The sequence below is a fragment of the Ostrinia nubilalis genome, chromosome 22, assembly GCF_963855985.1.
Source record: "Ostrinia nubilalis chromosome 22, ilOstNubi1.1, whole genome shotgun sequence".
NCBI lineage: Eukaryota > Metazoa > Arthropoda > Insecta > Lepidoptera > Crambidae > Ostrinia > Ostrinia nubilalis.
The window spans coordinates 3,725,001-3,747,517 of record NC_087109.1 but is presented as its reverse complement, the minus strand read 5'-3'; the positions used below and the strand labels follow the sequence as shown (position 1 = coordinate 3,747,517).

Below are 22,517 nucleotides of genomic sequence, written 5' to 3'. Positions count from 1 at the left end.
ATTATTACTGATGTGAGTCGTATTTTGGAATAGCTAAGATTTAAATTTGCATGTAACGGTTTTAAGAGTTGCACGTATCTAATAAATGAGCACGTGAAATTTTAAGTAAGACATACTATACTAAAAACTATGTTTACATGTTGTATACTTAATATCGGTGTATGATAATCAAACATGCACGATATAACTGAACTTATTATTGTTAAACTTCAATGGAAACTGGAATATAAGTACTAACGTAATTGATCCTTAAAGATATTACAAATTAATTAACTATATTTTATACAAGACTTTTCTAACATTATGCATGAATGAAACTACACTATTTTTTTAAATACTATATCTACAGTTCGCGACAATATTATGTAATTCAATAATTACCTAAATACATAACTTGATAATGTGTGTGATCGTCAGCATAACAACTTACTCTAAAACGACAGGATTTTGAATCTTGGTTTTATTTGTATAAGGTTGATTGAAAACCAATTACCTATGTCAGTTTTGAGTAGGTTGATGTGTTGGCGACTCTACATTATTTTACCTAAAATAAACAACAGTCACACGAAAATAAACCATAATTACGCACATTCGACCGCATGCGAGGTCAATATCAATTGCACAGACTAATTTATTAATCAACTGGGTGTCTTGTGGCCAATTTACAGGTACTACTCACAAGCGTTGTGGAGAGAACGCCTAAGATCGAAAAAGTTAACGTGGATGGTGGAAGGTTCATTCGGGAGGCGAAGGTAAATATGTTTCTAACTGGATTATGTATCTATCTGTTGGTGAACGTTGTGCAACATATGAATAGTTTTACAAGACTGTGTGTCTTTGTTTTGAATGACAAAATAGACAGGGTTAAATCTTTTAGGGTGGATTCGACCAAACAACAGTAAATACAGGGTGTTAGGTAAATGGGTATATGAGCCGACACTAGCCCTTGTTAACATATGCATATAAATGGTATGGTGAAGTCAGAAAATTGATATCATCATTTTAATTATTTTAATTTTCATACAAATCTGATTTTGTAAATTTTATTTTATTATGAACATTTAAGAAATTAAAATGATGATATCAATTTTCTGACTTCACCATACCATTTATATGCATATGTTAACATGGGCTAGTGTCGGCTCATATACCCATTTACCTAACACCCTGTATATTAATCTCGGAATAAATCGTCAGTTATTCGACACTTTGACATTTTATCCCATTCTGAAGTGCCAGTTATAAGGAGTTATTCTCGGATAAAAGTTTGGTCGAGTCGGGCCTAAATCGAGAAAATAATCTGAGATATTTTTTGGAGCTTAACACTTAAGGTAACTGTAGGTATTAAGGCTCAAAATGAAGTGGCACTATACTGTCATTATTTGCCTAAAAATAGTGTAAAACTATTCATTTTAGGCACAACGTTTATTGTTAAAGCGTTAAGGCATATTGAGAGAGTCATTAATTGACAAGAGAGAGTCGAGACGATTATTAATAAACATCTAAAAGCACGAAACAGTTTTTGCTGTCAAATTACGGGTGAAGTTTCACTGATTCGAAACTTTCAGTGTATTTTTATGCAAAAATGCTTCTACTCATCTCTGAATTAATGAAAACTCACCCATAAATTAATTATCGTCTTCAAAAACACAATTTGTTCTTGAATCTCGACTGTCAATGTTTTCTCGAAATGCCGCGCAGTCAGGTTGTCATTTGTTTTTGTGAAAGGTTGAAAGAAAGTACAGTCCAGCGTTTGGTCACTTTCCGCTTCGTTCTTGTCGTTTCTTCTGGGTTTTCGATGTCGCTTCAATTGTCTTGTCGGAGTTTCTTGTCTCTTGAGTTTTATGCTTCTGCTAACGCCATTACTGCGGTAACTACCGTATTTTTAACGCTTTGCGGATTGATCTAACTGTGTGTTAACTAACGAAGCTTCGCAACTATACTAATACTAACTGTCTTTGAATGGGATGTCTGTGTGAACGAAATTACGGATACAAACGGCAATTTATTACTGCTGTTCGCATTGTTACTAAGATATTTGTAAATAATTTTGCCGACGCAAAATGAAATGCATTTTAATAAAAATAAAATTCTTGTTCATGTTATTACTGACTTATTTTGAAGCTCTAAGATTTAAAAAGAACCAAATTGTTGTACCAAATAAAAAGCTTCGCATGCATCGTTTTTGGGCTATCAGTGTTGCCATCGTCATAAAAATACACCATTTTGAAAAAAATATTAGAAATATCATTTCAAATTATACTTTTGTGAGTTGTGCTTTGGGTGCGTGCACGAAAATTGGTTTTTCAACACAAAAGCCTTGGGTGTTGCACGCTTAAACCTGTATTATACAGGCCTCTTCCAGCATGGTTTCTTTACTGCGACACCTTCAAACTGGACTCGAGAATTCAGTGTTGCCCTCCTACAATAAAAACTACCATTGAGAGAGATTTTTGAAAGTTTTTTTGGGAGGTATTTTCGAATGTGTTTCTACTCTATCAAATCTGTGGATGGAATGAAAGAAGGATGATAGCGTTAAAATCTAATACAAGCTTAACAGATTGTTTTTCTGCCTTTAATTCAGTCAAAAGCAGTCTGTTCAACTAACCTTACATAACCTAACCCGCTTCGACCTAACCCAAACTAGATACATTCGTCGCGATGCCAGCGGTATTCTGAGTGGCTCTGCGACGAGGTACACCCATCACTGGACATGAAACACCTGAAACGTCAAGCGGACATAGACATGGCGGAACGTCTACGGAACAGAGGCCGGATCGTCGACCCGGAACGCGTTCCGGTCGGTTCCGAATCGGTTGCGAGGGAGCTGGATGAACTGAACTCCAATCACCAGAAGTTACTGGACTTGTTGTATGAAAGACTGAGGAGGATCGCGGCCGCCAATCCGGGAGACATTGTTACATTGGTGAGTGTTTTGTTTTTTATTGTCTAGCGATGTAACGACACTAGCGCCACCTCTATGCATTTAAAAGTATCGAAGTCAATTGAGCTGTTTATTGCTTTTTTGTAACCTAATTTTTTATTGACACTTATTTTGAAACATTGCTCTCGACTTTTATCAGAAAAATAACATGAATGATTTTGAGTAGAAAATGTATGTATTATCAGTGATTCAAACTTATTACTGGCGAATACTGACGTTAGAAAAATAACATCTGAAGTAGGTACATTGAAATTGAGTGATTAATGCATACATTTGGTACGATTCTGTCTTTATATCGTTAAAAAACCTTTTCCTGAATTTTTCTAATGGTTTTACGAATGTACCGACGACGGCACATCATGCTACACATTCTAAGCCTTAATAAAGTTGTTTAAGAGCGATGTTTTTGCAACAGAAATGAATCTGATATGCTGTCGACTGTACTACTTAGGCTGGGTTGCACCATCGTACTTAAAATTTGACAAACGTCAAAAACCTGTCAAACTGAGTACAAAAACACCGGTTATCGTCATAGTTACGGTCAAAGTTAGGTGGTGCAACTAAGCCTTAACGTTTTCAGTGTAGTTTTAGTATTTACCTTTCCGGCAATCAACTAAATGATTACAACATAAACTCAAAATCTTCAGTAGCGTTGACCTTCCAATGTTTATGTTCTTTAGTCACGGATTATGGTTTTTATACCACAATATCTGCTCACGGTCAGACTTAGCATGGCATACGTCATAATACCTACGTTTGATTATTTCACTAGAAATATATGACATAGTTATTTGTGTGCTATTTTTAGGATTAACTTGATCTTGAATTTCTGAGAAAAGTGATAATTCTTTGAGAATTTATTGTCCTATTATAAGTAGATTATGATAAATGTGATCTTATTTTCAAAGTGATACTTAGTTTTAAAGCATGGAACCATATTTTGTTTTAGAACAATATGATTGATTCAATCGTACCCTAAACAAGCTGGTAACAATTACTTACACAAAGTGATTTTTAATTTTGGGTCCTACCTAGTATTTGAACCTGAACCTTTACATCTAGAGAGGCAAATCTCATACCACTAGACTATGAATTCGTTGATTTTACAGTATGATCTTTATACGGCTCTCCACACACGACAAAGTTTTCCTGAGACTAGGTAATTACCTTTTATAAGGCTAATAATAGCTCTATTAAGAATTTTAGCCAACATACTCGTATGTGTATTAGTTTTAATTGACGCTTTAACAATCCAAAATTTTACAACATTGCTCAAATTTTATTACAGTTTCCATATGTAAAAAATAGTATTGCTATGTTTTATCCGTTGTCTAGTACCCATAGTACAAGTTCAGCTTAGTTTGGGTCTAAGTTAAATTTCCAACTAAGGGCTAAGTAAACAAAGTTGCATATCGAGCTGCTAGATTGGTGTCATTTGAATCGCATTATCTAAGTCAATTTTCTTAACCAGTTCTCACAGTCTTGACACTGTTTGCGCGACTAAACGCGGGAGTGATGTCACCCTCACGTCATGAGGACCTTGCTTGCGAGTGACGGTTATGGTCAAACATTCCTCAGAGGAAAACTTGAATGAACATGTTGAATTGTAGAGAATACTAGAGCGTGTAAGGTTGTATGGCCATAAATAGTTCTGAGGAAAACCGGTGAAGGAACTGAAAGTTCTCTAGAGAGGTTGAGATTTAAGGTTATTTGTTTTATTATGGTCACAGAAAAATCTGTAATATTTCGTCCTTTTGCAAATGACATGAGTAATGACAGTGTGACATCTCGAACTATAGTTATAGTTGGACAAACGGGCGTTATAATCAAATCTTCCTTTTTTCTAAACTTACTGTTATTTGGTAACAAAAAGCATTATATATGTTAATTTAGTTAACTTTAGTTGTTTAATGTTTAACCATTAAACAAGCTGTATTCTATCCGGGTATTAATATGGCCGTAAAAGCCTCTACCATAGATTGTATTAGCAATCTGAAATAAAGGTTGACGCAGGTAAACTTAAGGAGCAACGATCGATTAGCTGGTAGAAGATCATTTTAAGACTTTTCTAGGCACAGATACTAAAACTTCAAACTGTAGGAAGTCAGTAAAACAATAAAATGTACCACAAAAACGCGTAAAAATTCACGTTTGAATGCTATTTATTCTCATTATAGTGTAATCAGGATCCATTGCTGCCCACGCGCTGCGTAGGCTTGAGGTCTCACCGTATTTGTATATGCTGATTTAGGTGTAGCAATGATTTCATGCCTTGATCGGTTTAGGTTCACAAGTTAGTATTTTGTGCAGTTAATAATACTTCAAAATAAATTGGCTAGAAGGACAATTAATTAAATATCTTTAGACAATTTCACACAGCGCCATCTAGCCAAAGTAAGCATTTATTAAGCTAATGTTATGGGTTACTAACTGAATAAAAAGCTGCTAATACAGTTTTTCTTGTTCCCAATATTAAAATATTTCACACTACGAGTCAAATGACGTACTTTTTCACTGTCCACAGCCATGAAGCTTTTGTGAGCTGTCAAAATGCTTCTTTCCATAAGATTTTCATAGAAATAGGAATCCATGACGTCACTAGTTTCAAAACAAGTGAAATAAGCTGTAAATTGAAAACTGATTGGGTTTTCAGGGCCAGAGTAAAGTGTTTATTAAGGAAGTGTTCCTTGTTATTATTTGTTAAATGACAATTACCCAATTTCTGAAACATTGGCTAGTGACACTAATAGCATAAAAATTATACCTACACATTGTACAATCATGGTCATAGTAGACTGTATTTTTTTATTGAAAAATAGCACTTTTGACAAGTACATAAGGCGCAGTGTTTAGGTGTATATGCTTGTGCGTACTTCGTGATGTAGTGATTACGTTTTTTGTAGGTAAACTCTATGTTTATGGATTGTCGTGATGTAATGTGGGTGGGTTGTTCACGGACATTGCGATTTTTGTTCCATTATTTATTTTTCTTATTTAATATAATGGTACCCAAGTAGAGTAGGAAGTTCATCCAAATTGTGTCTTACCTTTATTATTTACCTCTTTATGACTTTAAACTTGATCACTTTAAGCGAGGTTTAGACTAGCAATAAAACTTTACCACTGTGTAAATAGCTATGGCAAGCCAACTTCTCCATGATTTACACAGTGGTGACAGCTTGCGGAAGTCAACTTCTGCAAGTTTTATTGCTAGCCTAAACCTCGCTTTATGAATTTAGTAGAGAGAGTCACTTCGTCAAGTTTCACTTGTTTCTCTCAGAAAATTACAGGCTTCCTTTTTATTCATGACTAGCTGACTCGGCAAACTTCGTACCGCTTATTTTCATCTATACTAATATTATAAAGCTGAAGAGTTTGTTTGTTTGTTTACTTGAAAGCGCTAATCACCGGAACTACAGGTCCGATTTAAAAAATTCTTTCAGTGTTAGATAGCCCATTTATCGAGTAAGGCTATAGGCTATACAACATCACGCTACGATTAATAGGAGCAGAGCAATAATGAAAAATGTTGCGAAAACGGGTTTTCACGCGTACGAAGTCGCGGGCACAGCTAGTTAGAAATAATGTAGGATTCAAATCGGTCCATTAGTACCCGAGCCTATTCAATACAAACAATGAAATCTTTCCTCTTTATAATATTAGTGTAGATGATGAAATTCATTCATTTAAATATATCTTCGTTAAAGTATTGTAGAGTATTGGCGTCTGTATAGTGTAATGGTACAGTTTATCAGAAGTGCTCTCAAATGCCAGTCTGAGTCGAACATCTTAAGACTTGAGATTAGACAAATGAAACATGAAGTGGATTCCGGTATAGATTGATGTTTATAATTGTTATTGTGAAGGGGACCGATTTAGCTTCGAGTTTTGATTGAAAGAATTTAACATTTTGTAATTGATATGGATAAATGATATTAATATCAAATTGCCTATACTTGTGGTAGTCATGAGGAAGTCAAACTGTTTAGAAGATTTATTTACTTACTATGTTATTTTGATTGCAAATTACCCATATTCACTACAAACTGTCCCCGGGATTACTTAAAGTTCGATGGTTAGGAGTCATTTATTGAAGGACGTTGAGATATCGGAATCCTGGAAAGTTAATGTTCAGTTAAAAATAGGTGTGTCCAAATAACAACAACTTAACCACACACCAAATATGACATCAATCAGTTAGAGGTTATACATTTTATGGTTTATAACATGCAAATAAATGTCAAGGCAATGCGACCAGTTTTTTTGCGACGGCTCGCTAATTGTATTTAGGTTAGGACATATTAACTTGTTTACGATATAAATAACGACGAGTGTTTCAAGAACTTATTAATTGCATTGTATTTTTTGTATCTCCCTGAACATTACTGATTTATTGCGAGATATCGAAACAAATCTGATCTTATGTTTCCAACCGGGCAATCTAGAAATCATTGGTGAAAGCCTATCTTCAGCAGCATTCTTTCGCTGAAATGACGATGATGATTGTTTAATTTTTGTATGTTTCATTCCATTAAATAAGATATAAGAGTAAATATTTCGAGAATTATTCTTGAAAAGTCCACATATCCGACTTCAAAAAGGAAGAATTTCTCAATTCGGTTGAAATGGTTTCTTTTTATATTAATTATTTCGTCATTTTACATCAAAAACTGGACACAAATCTCGGTGTTTGAATGCAAATACCTACTCGTTCTGCATTGGAGCAGTGTTTTGGGCAAAAACTTAAACGTTTTATGTCTCGTAGCGCGATACAAGTCGTTGACTTCAACAAAAACTGAATAAACATCGCTTAGGTATGTTGGTTGTTTAACAGTTGATGGTTAAGAAAAAATGAGAAATAATCGTGCTTTGTACAAACATTGCGTTCATAAAAACACATATTAAGGATATAAAATGAATATACGATATTGAATCGATTTATAATTTTTTGGGAGCTTTTTTAAACCCTTTTTGCAAAATATCATTTAATTTTGAAATATCTTTAGTTTTTTTATGAATTATTGTGCAAATTACGAGTAGTTGCTTATTTTGGGGACAGCTGGCGCCGTGTGAAATCGTGAAGTTGTCCAGAGATATTTATTTATTTTAATTGTTCCTCTTTGTTGAAATGAAATTAATAGTTTTATTTTTCTGTTATCTTCTTGATGTTTTTTTTGTGTCGCTGAATAAAACATTATTTCATGTTCATTCCATTAAATGTAATAAATAAAATAGGGTATTTGCCGATTTATCTGGAATAGTAATTGAACCTTAGACGCTTGGAGTTCAAGGCAAATGCATCCACTGTGTCATCAATGACCCGATTTTATATCTATAAACCGTTACATAAAGTATAAACATTGATATGTTTTATAAGTAAATACATATTAAGGTCTTTTATTTATAGACATTACTTAATGCACTGCTCAATACATATGCTATCTCACAAGCATTAATAACAATAAACAGTGTTTTAAGCGTAGGTAGATACCTGACAAATGTATTTAATAGTTAGTCATTTGACAATAGTCACGGAAATCCTACGTAGTCTAAAGCAGACAGAAAAATAATATAATAATGGTAGAGTCTAAAGCAGTTCAGGCAATATAAAATAATTAATATTCTAAACTTAAATACATTATTGATAGATATGCAAGATAATTCATGATTATAATAAAATCATAAATCGCGTTGTGGAATTAAGATGCGATCTGCGAGTCCAAAATTTGCTTCACTCTACCTTACTTGGGATTTAAATATTACTTTTATATTATCCTATTCGGAATTAATGGACAATCCAATTTAATAAACGTCTAATGAAAATAGGTACTACCTCCTATTGGCGACTGGTGTCAGATCCTTCAAAAACAATATTTTTTCAGACAATTGTTTTTTTTAGCCTGTAAGGAGTTTCTTGCGCTGCTTCTTCTCAGGGTTAAAATAATACTGAGACATGTAAAAGCATTTTTAAAGCCTATTTGCAGAAAATAAATTACTTTTTATGGCTTATAAGTTGTAATATCCTAACTAATATTACTTTTAATGTTGCATCCTACATAGGTATGATCGGTTTAACGATTTTTCAATTTATGCGTCCTTTTTTTCGGTGGTAAAAACTCAATTAAAACACTGAAAATACATTCAGCAGTAATTTCTCGACTCACGATTGCGTTCCTGCTTGCTAAAGCAGTGACGTCACGATGATGCGATGATTCAAGAAAGCTAAAAAACTGTGGCTATTCTTTGAATAGGTCGTCTGGCCGGCGCTCCACGTGCAACTGATTCAATTAGGTATTTTGATTGTACAGACTGGCACTTCAAGCTTACCACTGTGGTGGCTATTTTGCTACAAAAATATGTCGACTTTTAACTGTTCTCAATAGCTTTAGATTGTTTAGATGTTTTGTAGAGGTTATATAATATGGTGGTATAACGATTATGGTGCTTTATCTACGAGTATAGGTAGGTACACTAATATAATTATGTAGAGGTAAAGTTTGTGAGTCTGGAATTCCGGATCTGCTGAACCGATTTTGAAAATTATTTTACCTATAGAAAGACACATTATTTGTGAGTGTGAATGTTTAGTTGTTTGTTGTTTAATGCATTAACGAATAGAAGAAATTGGATTGGGCGACGAATAGAACTAACGAATAGAAGAACTAAGGGCAATAAATAGATCCTATATCTCACAAGTCTGACAGATAACCGTTTTTCGGCGCTTACGCACATTTGTTCGTTTAACGAATAATTGCTCAGTACGATTACGTAATATTTTACTTTTAACATCGTTAGGAATCATTCTGTAGAAGTACTTCAGATGTCAGCTTAATTTAATATTTATGATCTCCAAAAAGTAGAGTCATCTCAAGGCTAGACTTCGGTTAAAATGCGACTACAATTTGAATAAAATGATTGATTCCTTTTTCGTCGTACCTACTTATTCCTGATTGGACATAGGTATTCTTGTTTCGACACATTTTATAAATTGTCACTTTACATTTTAGTTTCATCTAGCTGACCCGGTGAACTTCGTATAGCTATCAGAAATAATGTAGGATTTTTTCCAAGTCTAGTACCTACACTCGCGAGCAAAAGTATGGAATCACCATACTTTTCCAAGCGATCGTAAGAACTTAATGACTAATAGAAGATAATTAAAAATGGTAAACATTTTAAAGGTAATGTTTTACACTTTAAATTGATACTAAAAATACATACATAATCATTCAGTTCTGAAGATGGCTCGGAACCAAACACAACGGCGTGATTCCATACTTTTGCTCGTAAGTATAGTTACGGAGCACATTAAATACTAACAATAAAATCTTTCCTGTTTAAAATATTAGAGTCGCTAAGATTTGCTATAGTGTAAATAATTATGTTCAAACGTAATATCAATTTTATCGTGCAATGTGTTGAAGTAGCCATCTTTTTTCCCGCCGTTAGTCTATGCCAGGTTGTCGACCTATGCTAATCTTGGGTTTATTGCCAGCCTAAATTGGAGCCATCCAAGAAATCTGAATAGTAATGGCCATGGCTATCTATTTATTCTGTAGTTTGGATAGTTGTTGTTATGGAATTTTGTATTCTGTAACTTGATATTTCAGATCTCTGTGAGGTCTTCCAATCTTAAATTTTACCTCATTTTCAAATTATTTTTTGTGTGGCCCTTCTCAACGCACTTAGTACACATCTCAAAATCCTAAATATAGTTTAAAATTCCTAAATATTGCACGATTTGTGTACAAAAGATAACAGAAATCTTTCTTTTAAGCCCAATCCATCTCTACCAAAATACGTCAAAATTAGTTCAGTGGTTTGAGTGAGAAATCGTATCAAACAAATAAATTTCGGTACTCACTCGTGTATAAATTAGTAGGTATAGATTTGTGAGATTCTTACTTTAGGTTAACTTTGGTAGTAGGTAATCTTTCTAACCAGGTATGTTATGGATATCCGTAACCGTAACCGAAACTTTCAGATATCCGAAATAAATAAATATCCGTCACCGTATCCATAACCGAAACTACATATCCATAACATCCCTATCTCTAACCCTCTTATTGTTTACCAATGTTTTCCTGTACACTGATACATTTAATTCTATTATTAAGTTTGCCTCTTCCATACTTCGAATAACCGATAGCACCATTAGTTGTAGTAGCGGAAACAACAATAATTATTAATAACTAAATGACGTAACGTCACCCGTATGGTCACCATGTCAAGGTTAACGTGACTCGATGCCAAAGTATAGTCTGTGTTGGGCGCCAATTTATTTAATTGGAAATTGGACTTTAATTGATTAGTTATTAGGTTTTGTTTTGTTTTTTGTAACAGTTTAGGTCATATAATGTGTCATGATGACCAAGAAAGGAAAATTAAGAGACTTTTAGTTACTAAAATATGCCTGTCATGGTCTATAAGAGCTATTAAGTTATTAGTAGCATTTTAGCTGGAAGACTAATTTATACGTTTAACACCTTAAGGTGTTTTAGAGAGTTGTATTACTTTTATGTACCCATCTACGCCATCTAGGGTTAACGGACATCAGACATTTTCTGGGATTTGTCATAAATGTTGCAGACTACGAAAATGACAAAAAAATAACCCTACGCCTGTCACAAAATAATGATTAAAGTCAAACGAAACATCATATTATGTCAAAAATTGGAAATAATTTATTTATTTATTATTTATTTATTTAAAAATCGGAACTACTAACCGAGTATTGATAGTAGCGCCCTCCTGTCAATGTCATATCTGGGACACTTCAATGTTGTACGTACATGTTCCCAAAATGTCAGGAATTTGTCATAAAGTTTATTCTATTATGTCTACCTGACCTTGCCATTGGATAACCTACATTGATTAGTTCCCCTTTAGGGCTTGGTCTAGCCGCATTGCACCTGACCCACAAATGTCAAGAACAGGCCATTAACTTGAAAAGCGATTAGAGCTAAAAATAATACTAATGTTTTGAAACAATATTTGCTACGCGATAACAGTGTTTGGCTTGAAGAAAAATGTACACGAGAGCCGCGATAGCAATCTTTGATAAATGCCGAAGTAGACCTGAAATATACGAGTAGCTTGGCACAATTAACAAAGTTATAATGCTTGTTTTAGTTTCAAACCTCACTATAAATCCCCTAAATCATAATAATATTAGCGAAATTCCGAATGTTTGTTAGCTTTTTGACTACCGAAATCAATGGACTCTGATGATGGTCAAGTAACCCTGAAAACTACTCTTTCACGTATAAATAAAATTGAGTGAAAAGATAACTAGAATAATATTAGTGTATCATCCAAACATCTCCTATTGTAGTGTCCCAGTCAAAGAACTCTCTGAATGTAGACAGTTTTTGCTACTGAAACTGCAATAACAATAATAATACAGCTAGCCGTGAATAATATGTTCTGCGTGACATTGCAGTGCAGCCAAGCGTCACTGCATCCACCGGTGAAAATAATACAGGTGTACTAAAATAGCTTTGATCTCATTTAATTAAAGAATACCTAATTCTTATCGAAAACAGTTGAATTAAAATACATTGGAGTTAAAGAATTACATCATTGGCATGTCGGATAGATAGGGACAATTTGATACGAAGCGAATTTTCGCGTACTTTATTTAGTACCGCGCGAACGACGTCCGGCGACCGACGCTTGCGCCGCGTAGCGCGAGCGATTTTTATTTGGAATACGAGTTCGAAGTGCAAATAAGTGTTGTAGTGTGTATTTTGAAAAAGGTTTTATATCTGTGGTGAAACTTTTAAAGTGGCATCGAATTTATCAATATCTTGAAATTATCTTTCTTCAGGATTTAGATAATCGTTATTACAGCTTAAATGCTCTAATTGATCCTTGACATTGCAAAGTAGGCGACCTTAACCGATAGGAATACAAATATTAACATTATCAGTATCTTCGTTAAAAGATTCGCGATATTCAAAAGGGAAATCTTTACAATCAAATCGCATGTTTATTTGAGTGGAAGCCAAGTTAGCATTTGTTTTCTTTGCTGGTAATCTTTTAGAACCTCTTGCTAATCGGCCGCTGTTTATTTTATCTTTATTATCATTAGGACTTATGAATGCACTATAATCTATTGATAACTGCAATATTTAGTACACTTTGAACACTCGATAAGTTGTTGTTACTAGTCTAGGTGAAAAATTATTATGATTTCACATTTTTTACGGCTGTAGCGTGAAATTTCAGAATTTCTAGTTCATTTGAGAATATAAACATGAAATCACGTTGGAAATTTTCAAGGTCGATACTCAAGAACAAAAATGTAAACAAACTGGCAGACTGACACCTACTTGTATGAATTTAACGATGTAACTGACAAATGAATGGACCTAGGCATATGACCTTCACTTGAGATTTATGAAATTAACTCCTTGCTTGGGTAATATGACATGCACGACAATATCTGAAGTTTCTTCAGTTATCGAACTGAACCTGATACTAAGTTTTCTTAATTCGATGTTCATTTTCCCTTTAGGGTTCGTTTCATGAGTGCTAGTAGTCCATTGGCACCTAGTAAAGGTTTTTATTTCAAGTTTTTTTTTCTTTCCAAAGGAGGAAAAGGAAAGAAGTTAGAAGCTAGGAAATCCGTTACATTACTATAAAGTGACTACAAAAAGATAATCCATCCTTTTTTAGGATTGTTTAAATCTGGAAAGTCGTGTTTTGCTTGTCTTGTTAAATATTTTTGTTTCTTGTTTAATTGATTTGATTTCTTTCTTTTTCTTCTGTTTCTTGATTCTGTGGTTAAAGTTTGGCTCTGCCTCATTTTCTAAATGTTTTGTTTAGTTTTTTGCCTAAAACAAATATCTAAGTCGTGAGATCATAACATTTTGAATATCCGTTTACGGAAATTCTCTGCGCTTGAGGAAACTTATGTGGTTAATTATTTTGTTCAGTTTTTGTGTGTTCCGCTGCAACTACATTTCCAAACAATTAAATATTCATGAAGGTTAGGTACTTCAGTTTGTCCGCAATCAAACTACGCACATCTGTAAAATATTATATTAGAATCTATTTCACTTCTTTTTCTAGCATTCTTTATTTCATACCAAAAATATTTCGAGAAAACCTACAAATGAAATGTTTGTATATCAGAAATGATGGGTTCCCATTACATTATCGGCAACAAATGTAGCGAATCTTCATTTTCCTTAGTAGTTTCCGTTTCAATTGACCTTAGTGCCTCATAAATAATAACTAGTGTCTCTATTCTTAATAATCTTTCGTTAATCTTCAAGTATGTGATTTCGTTCCCCTTTTGTTGTTGGAGATTCGCTTTAAAATTCCTTTTACATTGTCGCATTGTGTTTATATAGGCCAACACTATTTCAGCGCGTCCCCCTTATGTGACTAACCAGTCACCTTGATTAATTCAACAGCTTACGTGTTATCGTGTCGACTCCAACGAATACGGCACGGAGTTAGAATTTAAAACTTCTGTTTAGTAGACCGTTTCAGTTATAATCGGTTACAGAATTTAAATCTGTTTTAGTAGAACGTTTCGCAAATCTAACCATGATAAAGGCCTTGTATCTGATAGTTAAAAACACATTTGATATGAAAGTAGAGACAACGATAGATAAGTCAATACAATATTATTCTTAGTATTAAACCAGAATTAGTTTACAATGTTCAGAAAATTTAAGCAATAACTTTAAGCAATAAATCTCTTGCTATGTGTTTTAGATATCTTCGATAGATTTGAAAATATAGCTATTGAAAAGGTCTGAATCTGTTCACCCTTAAAGAAAGTGTTAAAAAAAACCCCAGCGTCCTTGAGAATGGAATCTATAAATACAAAATCAGTGATAGAGTGGAAATAGTAAACGCCACAAAGCAGACAAAAGACTTTCATCGGAACAGAAGTGCCATTCATAATGCCATTTGGCAGTGTAACCGCAGAATGGGTTCACTATTAATGCCAGTTCTATTTCTACCCCACATATGACATTAGCCGCGATCGATACAGAAGCTGTGCATCAGCTATGCCATCCTTCGGGACCCTTACTGGCACTGCAGATTCGAAATGGACTACTTCTGTTTTCTGTACGACTTTGTAAGTGTTTTATGTTTCGGTTATGTAGTTTGTGGTGCTGGTTTGGTGTCTTTGGCTTTGGAAACGACGCTCAAACTTGATTGATGAACGCAAGCATATATTGAAGTCATTTCTATTTACTATTACTACTATCATAATAACCTTGAAACGTACTAAATAAATTCTTATTTTTATACAAATAGATCTAAGTGTAGATTTTTAGTTTCTTGAGAGTCATCTCATCAAACTAGCTTAAGACCGTATGTAATGATTTATCAAATACCTATTAAAGTATCTTCAAAAGGTTTTAATGTTTACGATTTATTTAGTCCTCATTGCACTCGTGCTCAGAATGTACATTATAAATGTTTTGAACCATATTTGAAAAATTTCCGGCTCACAATTTAAAATTTAATGCATGTTGATCATGTTGTGATTCACTAACCGCGGGTGAGGTCACAATTTAAGGCCACACAAGTAATTAACTGGTCTTTAAATCAACGAATTACAACTCATTTACAGCCAAGGTTCAAATTTTGTTTTCAATGTCACGTAGAGCATTTCTATTGCCCTCTCTTGGCTTTATGTTTTATGTTTTCCTCGATTCAAGGTCACCGTGGACTCATAAAATGTATTCAGAATAATTTATGGGGCCGGTTTTTGCTATAAACGACCAAATACGACACTGTTTACACGAACAAGTAGAAAAACTCGTTTATCATTGAGCCAAACACAAAACTACACCTTTTGCAAATCGTTTAAAACTTGCTAAATGATGTGTTTACAAAAACAAATTTTAATACTCTTACCATGTATTTAATCAAAATTAAGGTTGAAGCTTCCTTTGAAGAAATATTAGATCGTGTAACACTGGTCTCAAGGGTCCCTATATATCTACAGAAAGACTGAATGAAAATCCCAAGGTAATTTTAGAAATAGATTCAATTAATAATGCTCATTTCGAATAACTTAAAAGAAATAATAAAAAACACTTTACACTGGCCATGTAAGCAACCGCAAGAAGCCATAAAAAAATCAAAAAAGTTAAAAAGAATTGAAAATCAAATAGATTTTAATTGACAACATTGCGGTCCACGAATTTTAGGTCGCGGCTCGAATCCGAGACGGGTCGCCCTAAAAACTTTTTATAGCAAGGGCTTTACGTTACGTCATTTGATTTATGTAGCAAAGTATAACACGTTTACTGCAGTTATTTATCGTACTAATGCGATGTTGTTTTTATTTTGGGTAAAAATAAAACGTACCAAATGAAGAACATTTACGATTTCTTGGCCAAAAACGAAACGTGCTAATTTGTACAAGAATTTAAGGCATTACGTAATAATAAATAACATGTAGGTGATAATAAAGACAATATTTTCATAGGTACTACTCTGACCAACGCTGTAGTAGATTCTAAATCACGGTTAAGTTTTCTGAATCGTCTAAAGCAAACTATAAGACATTATTTATAGACTTACGATAAAAATATTCTCATAACAATGTTTTAGCAAGTATATTATTATTTGTGTTTGCCCACTTAATGGACGTACTTGGTTGTTTGCAAATACTGAACGTAGCTCCTCGTCTTGTCTCTATAAATGTTTATTTGTATTTTGTATTTGATCACAAAGTGGTGTTCTGCAAGGAGGAATGTTAAGACTTATTTTATTCCTCGTTATACAAAACTTTTAGTTTGGTGTAAATGTCACATGTTAGTTTAGATTAAAATTTTCTTCAATGTTCAATTCGTCTTGTTGAATACGCTTCTGTGCCGCTTCTGCTAGCTTTATAAGTTTAGAACATATCTTCCCCAATGTAGCAACGAGTAAATCCCAAAGTGCCCTTCTTTAACATGCACTGTAAGCACCCTAGTCTTTGACTTTTAAAGCCGCCTCTGATATCTGACATCGTTACATTTATCAGTTACATAAACAAACGACAGCAAGCTGTAAGGAGTGAAATCCCAATGAGAGTCCTCCTATAACTTGAGCTGTTTAAAGCCGTCTCTGACGTCTGACATCGTAACATTACTGTTACAGAACGAACGATAGAATCGATGTTTCCCTTCTGTCATATTCCCAAACAGAAATAAACCGCTCGTTCACTCAGATGGATGGTTCCATCGTTAACGCGTTTATGACGAGTGTTTATTATGTTTTGGGAGTATTGGGAGTTGAAGATTCCAAAAATGATACTTCTGACTTAGGACGAGATATTTTGTAAACAATTTTAGAGCTACATGGTTAGAAAACTGTAAACTGGCGATAGTTACTACAGAATAGAGTTTATTCAACTAGAAAGAAAATGTATACACTCAAAATCATATTTTTCAAAGGTACGGAATTTTATAGAATCTGTGTGAATTAAGGTTGAGGAGTTGCACCACCAAATTTTAGCAGTACTTAACTATAATGATAACCGATGTTTTTTGTATGGAGATTGACAGTTTTTTGACGATCGTTAAAGTTAAAATAAGATAGTGCAACCCAGCCTAAATTAGCAAAATTTCATTCTAATATTAATAGATAGTTCTCTACTTGATCGACGAGCTTGGTTTAGTTCAATCAATAAATATTGGTGTTTGTCATCATATTTTTTATTAATATTATTCTTTGCACAAATATTTGAGCACGCACTCGTTAGACATTATCAATATTTAGACATTACTCATTTCCCCATGCCATGTATGTGGTAACTATGAGATCATAAATATAAACGGTTATTCTAAGCACATCTTTGAAGATTGCTACTAAAAATAATGGTTTGCCGAAAGGAATATTGACGATCTATAATATTTACGACTGAGGTCGCAGAGTTCATCTAGATATTTTTATTATTCCCTTTCTTCCTGATTTTCGTAAATAATTCAATGAAGATTTCAATTGAAAAGCAATTTGGGGCCTACTTTGTTTACTTCTTTAATGGCAAATATCCTACTCTGTACCCCGTATTACCTGCAGTAAAATTACTTAAAACTGTATTATCAATTATTATTGAAATTTGATTGATCACGTTTTGCGTGTGCCCTCAATCCCCATTCATACATTTTATTACTTTATTGATCCTTACACCGGTATTGTACACGTGTTTCTATCTTATTCATAAATAATTATGAAACTTGTGAGTATAGATACTATACTGTTTTCTTTACTATCTTCATTTCTATACACAACTATTTCACCGTTCTTTGTAAAGAACTAAAGTTCCAGCAAAGGAAAACTTTTATTATGCCCAATGTAAGTGGCCATTAAGGAGCCGTGTCAAGTGTCAAGATGCGGCGATGCGCAACCCGATGCGCGCGCACCATCCAATTTTCCTCTGGTATCGAATCAGCCAGTCACTTTTCCTAACCTCAAACTTCAAACACCGCCCAAACAGCTGTTCCGAATGTTAAATAACTAACGTAATTATCGGCATTAGGGCCGAACAATCGAACGCACCGTCTAGACGCGTCGGAAGCCATTACGAAACTATTTAAATTTAGAAACTGCTTTATTTTTTTATCGGTTTACGGTTTTCTTGGCTTTCATTCAGTTTTCGGCCAGTGCTGTAAGCTGCTAGCCGTACTATTTTCTCGATTTCATTATTTTTCTTTTTTCTGTAATTTATTATTGTGTTTTTAAGCCAGTGTTAAATAGTTCGCGTATTTTTGTTTTATAGGTTACGTTCAATACGTTAGTTGTGAAATGGTACTATCAGTGATTTTTTACTAAACCGTTTCTGAGCAGATATTGTGAACATGACAGTGTGTAGTGAACGATACAAATGAATATTTTTGTGTTTTTGTGTAAAGACTAGTGTTAACATGGAGGAGTACGAGTATGATTTCGCGTACGAGTGCCGGGTTGGTATATTGCGTACTTTATATCTAGTATTACATGCATGTTGATGATATAATTATTTGATTTCTAATCGTAAATAAATACTGCTGTAAAAAAATAATATAAACTTCCCGTGAATTTAAATTTATTTCACTGTGCAAAAACTGCATCGAAAGAAGACGTACGAATGTAAGTCCCGTATTTGACAAACGTGTTCCCAAGTAATAATACTATCCACGCACCGGTTTTCTTTCAAAAAGTTACATAACGTTGTTGCTATGCCGAACCAGTCGTGGTCCTTGCCTTTTTGGAAAAAACAAAATGTCACCGGTCTGTGATTGACCGGTTGCCGGTTGCAAAACGGTTAAATATGCCATGCGCGTTCCATTAACAAATATGGCGTAAAAAAATAAACTACCGGTGTTTGATTGTTTAAAAAAATGCGCAACGAAATATCATCAAGGTATTTTTTGAAGTAAAGATTTGATGTTATTCCAGCGATTGAGAATTTTCTCAATACTTTAAATTCGTCTACAAGGAAAATTGAAACTACTTAGGCATTCAATGATTTATCTAACTGAATCGAGAAATCGAAGTATAGACGTTTTGAATATCAACTCTATGTAACATACATTACATACGTTTTAAATTAAAATAAAACGAAATAGCATCTTGATCTTCCTTGGTAAAGATTTTTTAAAGGTAAAGATTTCCACCAGCTCGCACTAAACGTTTCGATGACTCTATTATAATGCGAACAGCTAGGGACTGGAATTCGCTGCCTGCTGCTTTCTTTCCCGAAGACTACAATCCGGGCCTTTTCAAGGCGAGAGTGAATAGGCACTTACAGGGCAGATATGTACCATCCTAGACTGCATCCCACTTAACATCAGGTGCGATTGTAGTCAAATAACTTCCTTGTAAAGAAAAGATTTGACAATATTTCAGATTCAGATTGTTTCAAATGTTCGTTGCTGAAATCCTACACGCCTACCAGAAAAATATTCAAACTTATTTAATTAATTACAATAATTACCAAACCAAATTGATAAATCGAAGTGTTGTAATTCGTTAACTCTCTCGTGTTCAAATGATTTCTAATCTACTTATCTTGAGAGAAAATCGTAACTTGATTTTTGGAAGGTGATTATTATATTTAATGAGGCTTAACCGAGCATTGTCAAAGCATTAACAATAAAATCCGATTTCTTAATTTAACGCATCGCTAGACGAACGGACGTGGAAAGCGTTCCGTGTTATGAGTACGCGCGATTTATCACATTTTCTCACCGACCGTGTTGGATGAATCGCGATTTACATAGTTTTCTATGTTATTTTATTGCGAGGTGAAAATTATATTGTTTTACGCTATAAAATTATAAGCATGTAATAATAATATGAAAGTTGACTTTTCTTTTGAACAATTCAAGTTGATAGAAACTTTAGGGATTGGATATGTTACAATTGATCAATCTGATAATAAGAAATAGACTACAGCGAATTTAGAATAATTAGTCTTCCCTCGATTCGCATAATTATGACATAAATGAACAAAACATTAGAATACTCGCGCTATTTTATGGTCTAACGTAATAAAATAAAATAATTATTTAACCGAGTAAAATTTAGTTTAGTACATATGTACAGTATATTACGTAAACTGGTCGGCAAATTAAATAAACGTTTTTGTTCTGTTTTATCAAAAAGTGGGGTGCCTTAATACCGTGATGTAGACTTTAATGAAATTGCAGTTAGGTCCAATTTTGACCGCTATTCTCTATGTATTTTCGACATTTTGGTATACTAGTATACACTCATAACAATAACAATAATAGACCCTAACACAGGTGCAATTGGGTCCAATTCTGACCGTCCTTCTCTATTGTTTCCAGCGGCTGGTTGAGTCCATGGCGCCGCGGTCGGCGCGGTCCTTCCGCCAAGAGTTCAACATGCAGGACCTGGCCACCAGCACCGAGCACACGTATACGACGCACTATACCTCGGAGAAGTAAGTGGATAGCTTATGTGGTTGTAATAGGGATTAGTTTGCAACGAAATTGACAGTGGTTGTGCTGTCGACACTGTGCCCATTTTTTTTCGAACATAATATTCGAAAACATTACTGGCCGGTATAAAAAGACTGCCTTAATAAGAAAAAAATATTTAAGAAAAAATCTTTGGTCATTGAGGGACAGAAATTCTGCATTTAAATTTTTATTTAACTCTTGGGACTTGGAGATACTTATTTTGAGATTACCGAACCTTCACTGGTGGGGTTTTATTTGGTTATTATTCTTCTTCTTGATGACGCTTAGTACAGTAGGTAGTTTCAGATGAGATAGTACTACTTGATATACAAAATTACCAATTGAATTGAATTTTATTCTTAAAGTATGTGCTAAGAGTGTTATTAATATTTTTTCCCCTAATCGCAACAGATATGTCAGGACGTCACATTCGACAGAACTTGACGGATCTCCCATTAAATCAATGGCCAATGGCAAACTGAGCTCGCCTAAATACACCACGAAGACCATCATCGGCGATGATGACCGACCTGACTTAAGGAATCTCAAACGGGTCCACAAAATGTACGAAGGCCCGAACATTATTGAATCACGAGGTATAGTTCACCCCGAAACGAGGGAAATCTTGACTGTAGGTCAAGCAATCAGTATGAGGATACTTGATGTACGAACGGGAAGGCTACTGTCCTCCCCAGAGACAAGACAAACCATGACTATTGAGCAGGCAGCTAAAGAGGGTCTCATAGACCCCAAACTAGCAGCCAGGCTAACAGGACCCTGCGGTATGACAGAAGACGGAAACGAAGTCACGCTACTAGAAGCGATACAGAGAGAGCTGTACGACGCAGAACAAGGACTCACAGACCCAGCAGAGAAGAGAATTAAGGTAACAGTTGAAGGTGACAAGCCAAGCACGCAAGGAATGAGTATCTCAGACGCCCTTAACTGTGGACAAGTCGACCTCCAGAGAGGTCTCTATAGACTACCCAACGGAACATACATCTCTATTGCCGAAGCATACCAAAGGGGATACCTCATCTACAACGAGATTATCAAAATCAAATCGAGCGCTCTGTCGTTATCCGACGCCATAAGCCAAGATCTTGTAGACAATAACGGTTGGATATTGGACAGGAATTCGGGCGATAGGTTCCAATTAGACGTTGCGATTAAAAACGAATTAATAAACCCACATTACAGAGAAGTCGTTGATCCTAAAAACGACACTAAAGTTACGCTTGCTGAAGCCATAGAAAAGAACATCATAAATACTAAACATTCTAAATACGTACACAATATCACAAAAGAGAAGCTTTCTTTCAAGGACGCAGCAAACAAACGGTTTATTTGCAAACCTATGACGCTCAAAGACGTCTGTGATAATAATCTTATGACTAATGACGGAAAAATACTTTCTCCTACAAATAGAACACCTTTGAACATTTTAGAGGCAATTTCTGCCGGAGTATTAGATAGCGACAATGTAAAGTGTATCACTGATACAACAACCGGTCAACTTCTGACGCTGTCTGAGGCGTTGGCAGCTAAAATTATTCTACACGATAATAAATTCCGCGATAACTTGACAGGTGAAATTTGCACCATCCCTGAAGCAGTCGATCGGGGACTAATCACGTCTGTTT

The 22,517-nt window shown here is 34.5% G+C and overlaps 1 protein-coding gene across 1 annotated transcript in view; it reads left to right on the top strand.

Annotated features, from left to right (window-relative positions):
- Window positions 1-22,517, top strand: part of LOC135083026 (dystonin) — a 282,038-nt gene that overhangs the window by 149,109 nt on the left and 110,412 nt on the right. The window contains exons 28-31 of the mRNA XM_063977789.1: window positions 669-752; window positions 2,648-2,926; window positions 20,740-20,855; window positions 21,286-21,760. Of these exons, the coding sequence (XP_063833859.1) occupies window positions 669-752; window positions 2,648-2,926; window positions 20,740-20,855; window positions 21,286-21,760 (954 nt within the window). The remainder of the gene's footprint in view (window positions 1-668; window positions 753-2,647; window positions 2,927-20,739; window positions 20,856-21,285; window positions 21,761-22,517) is intronic.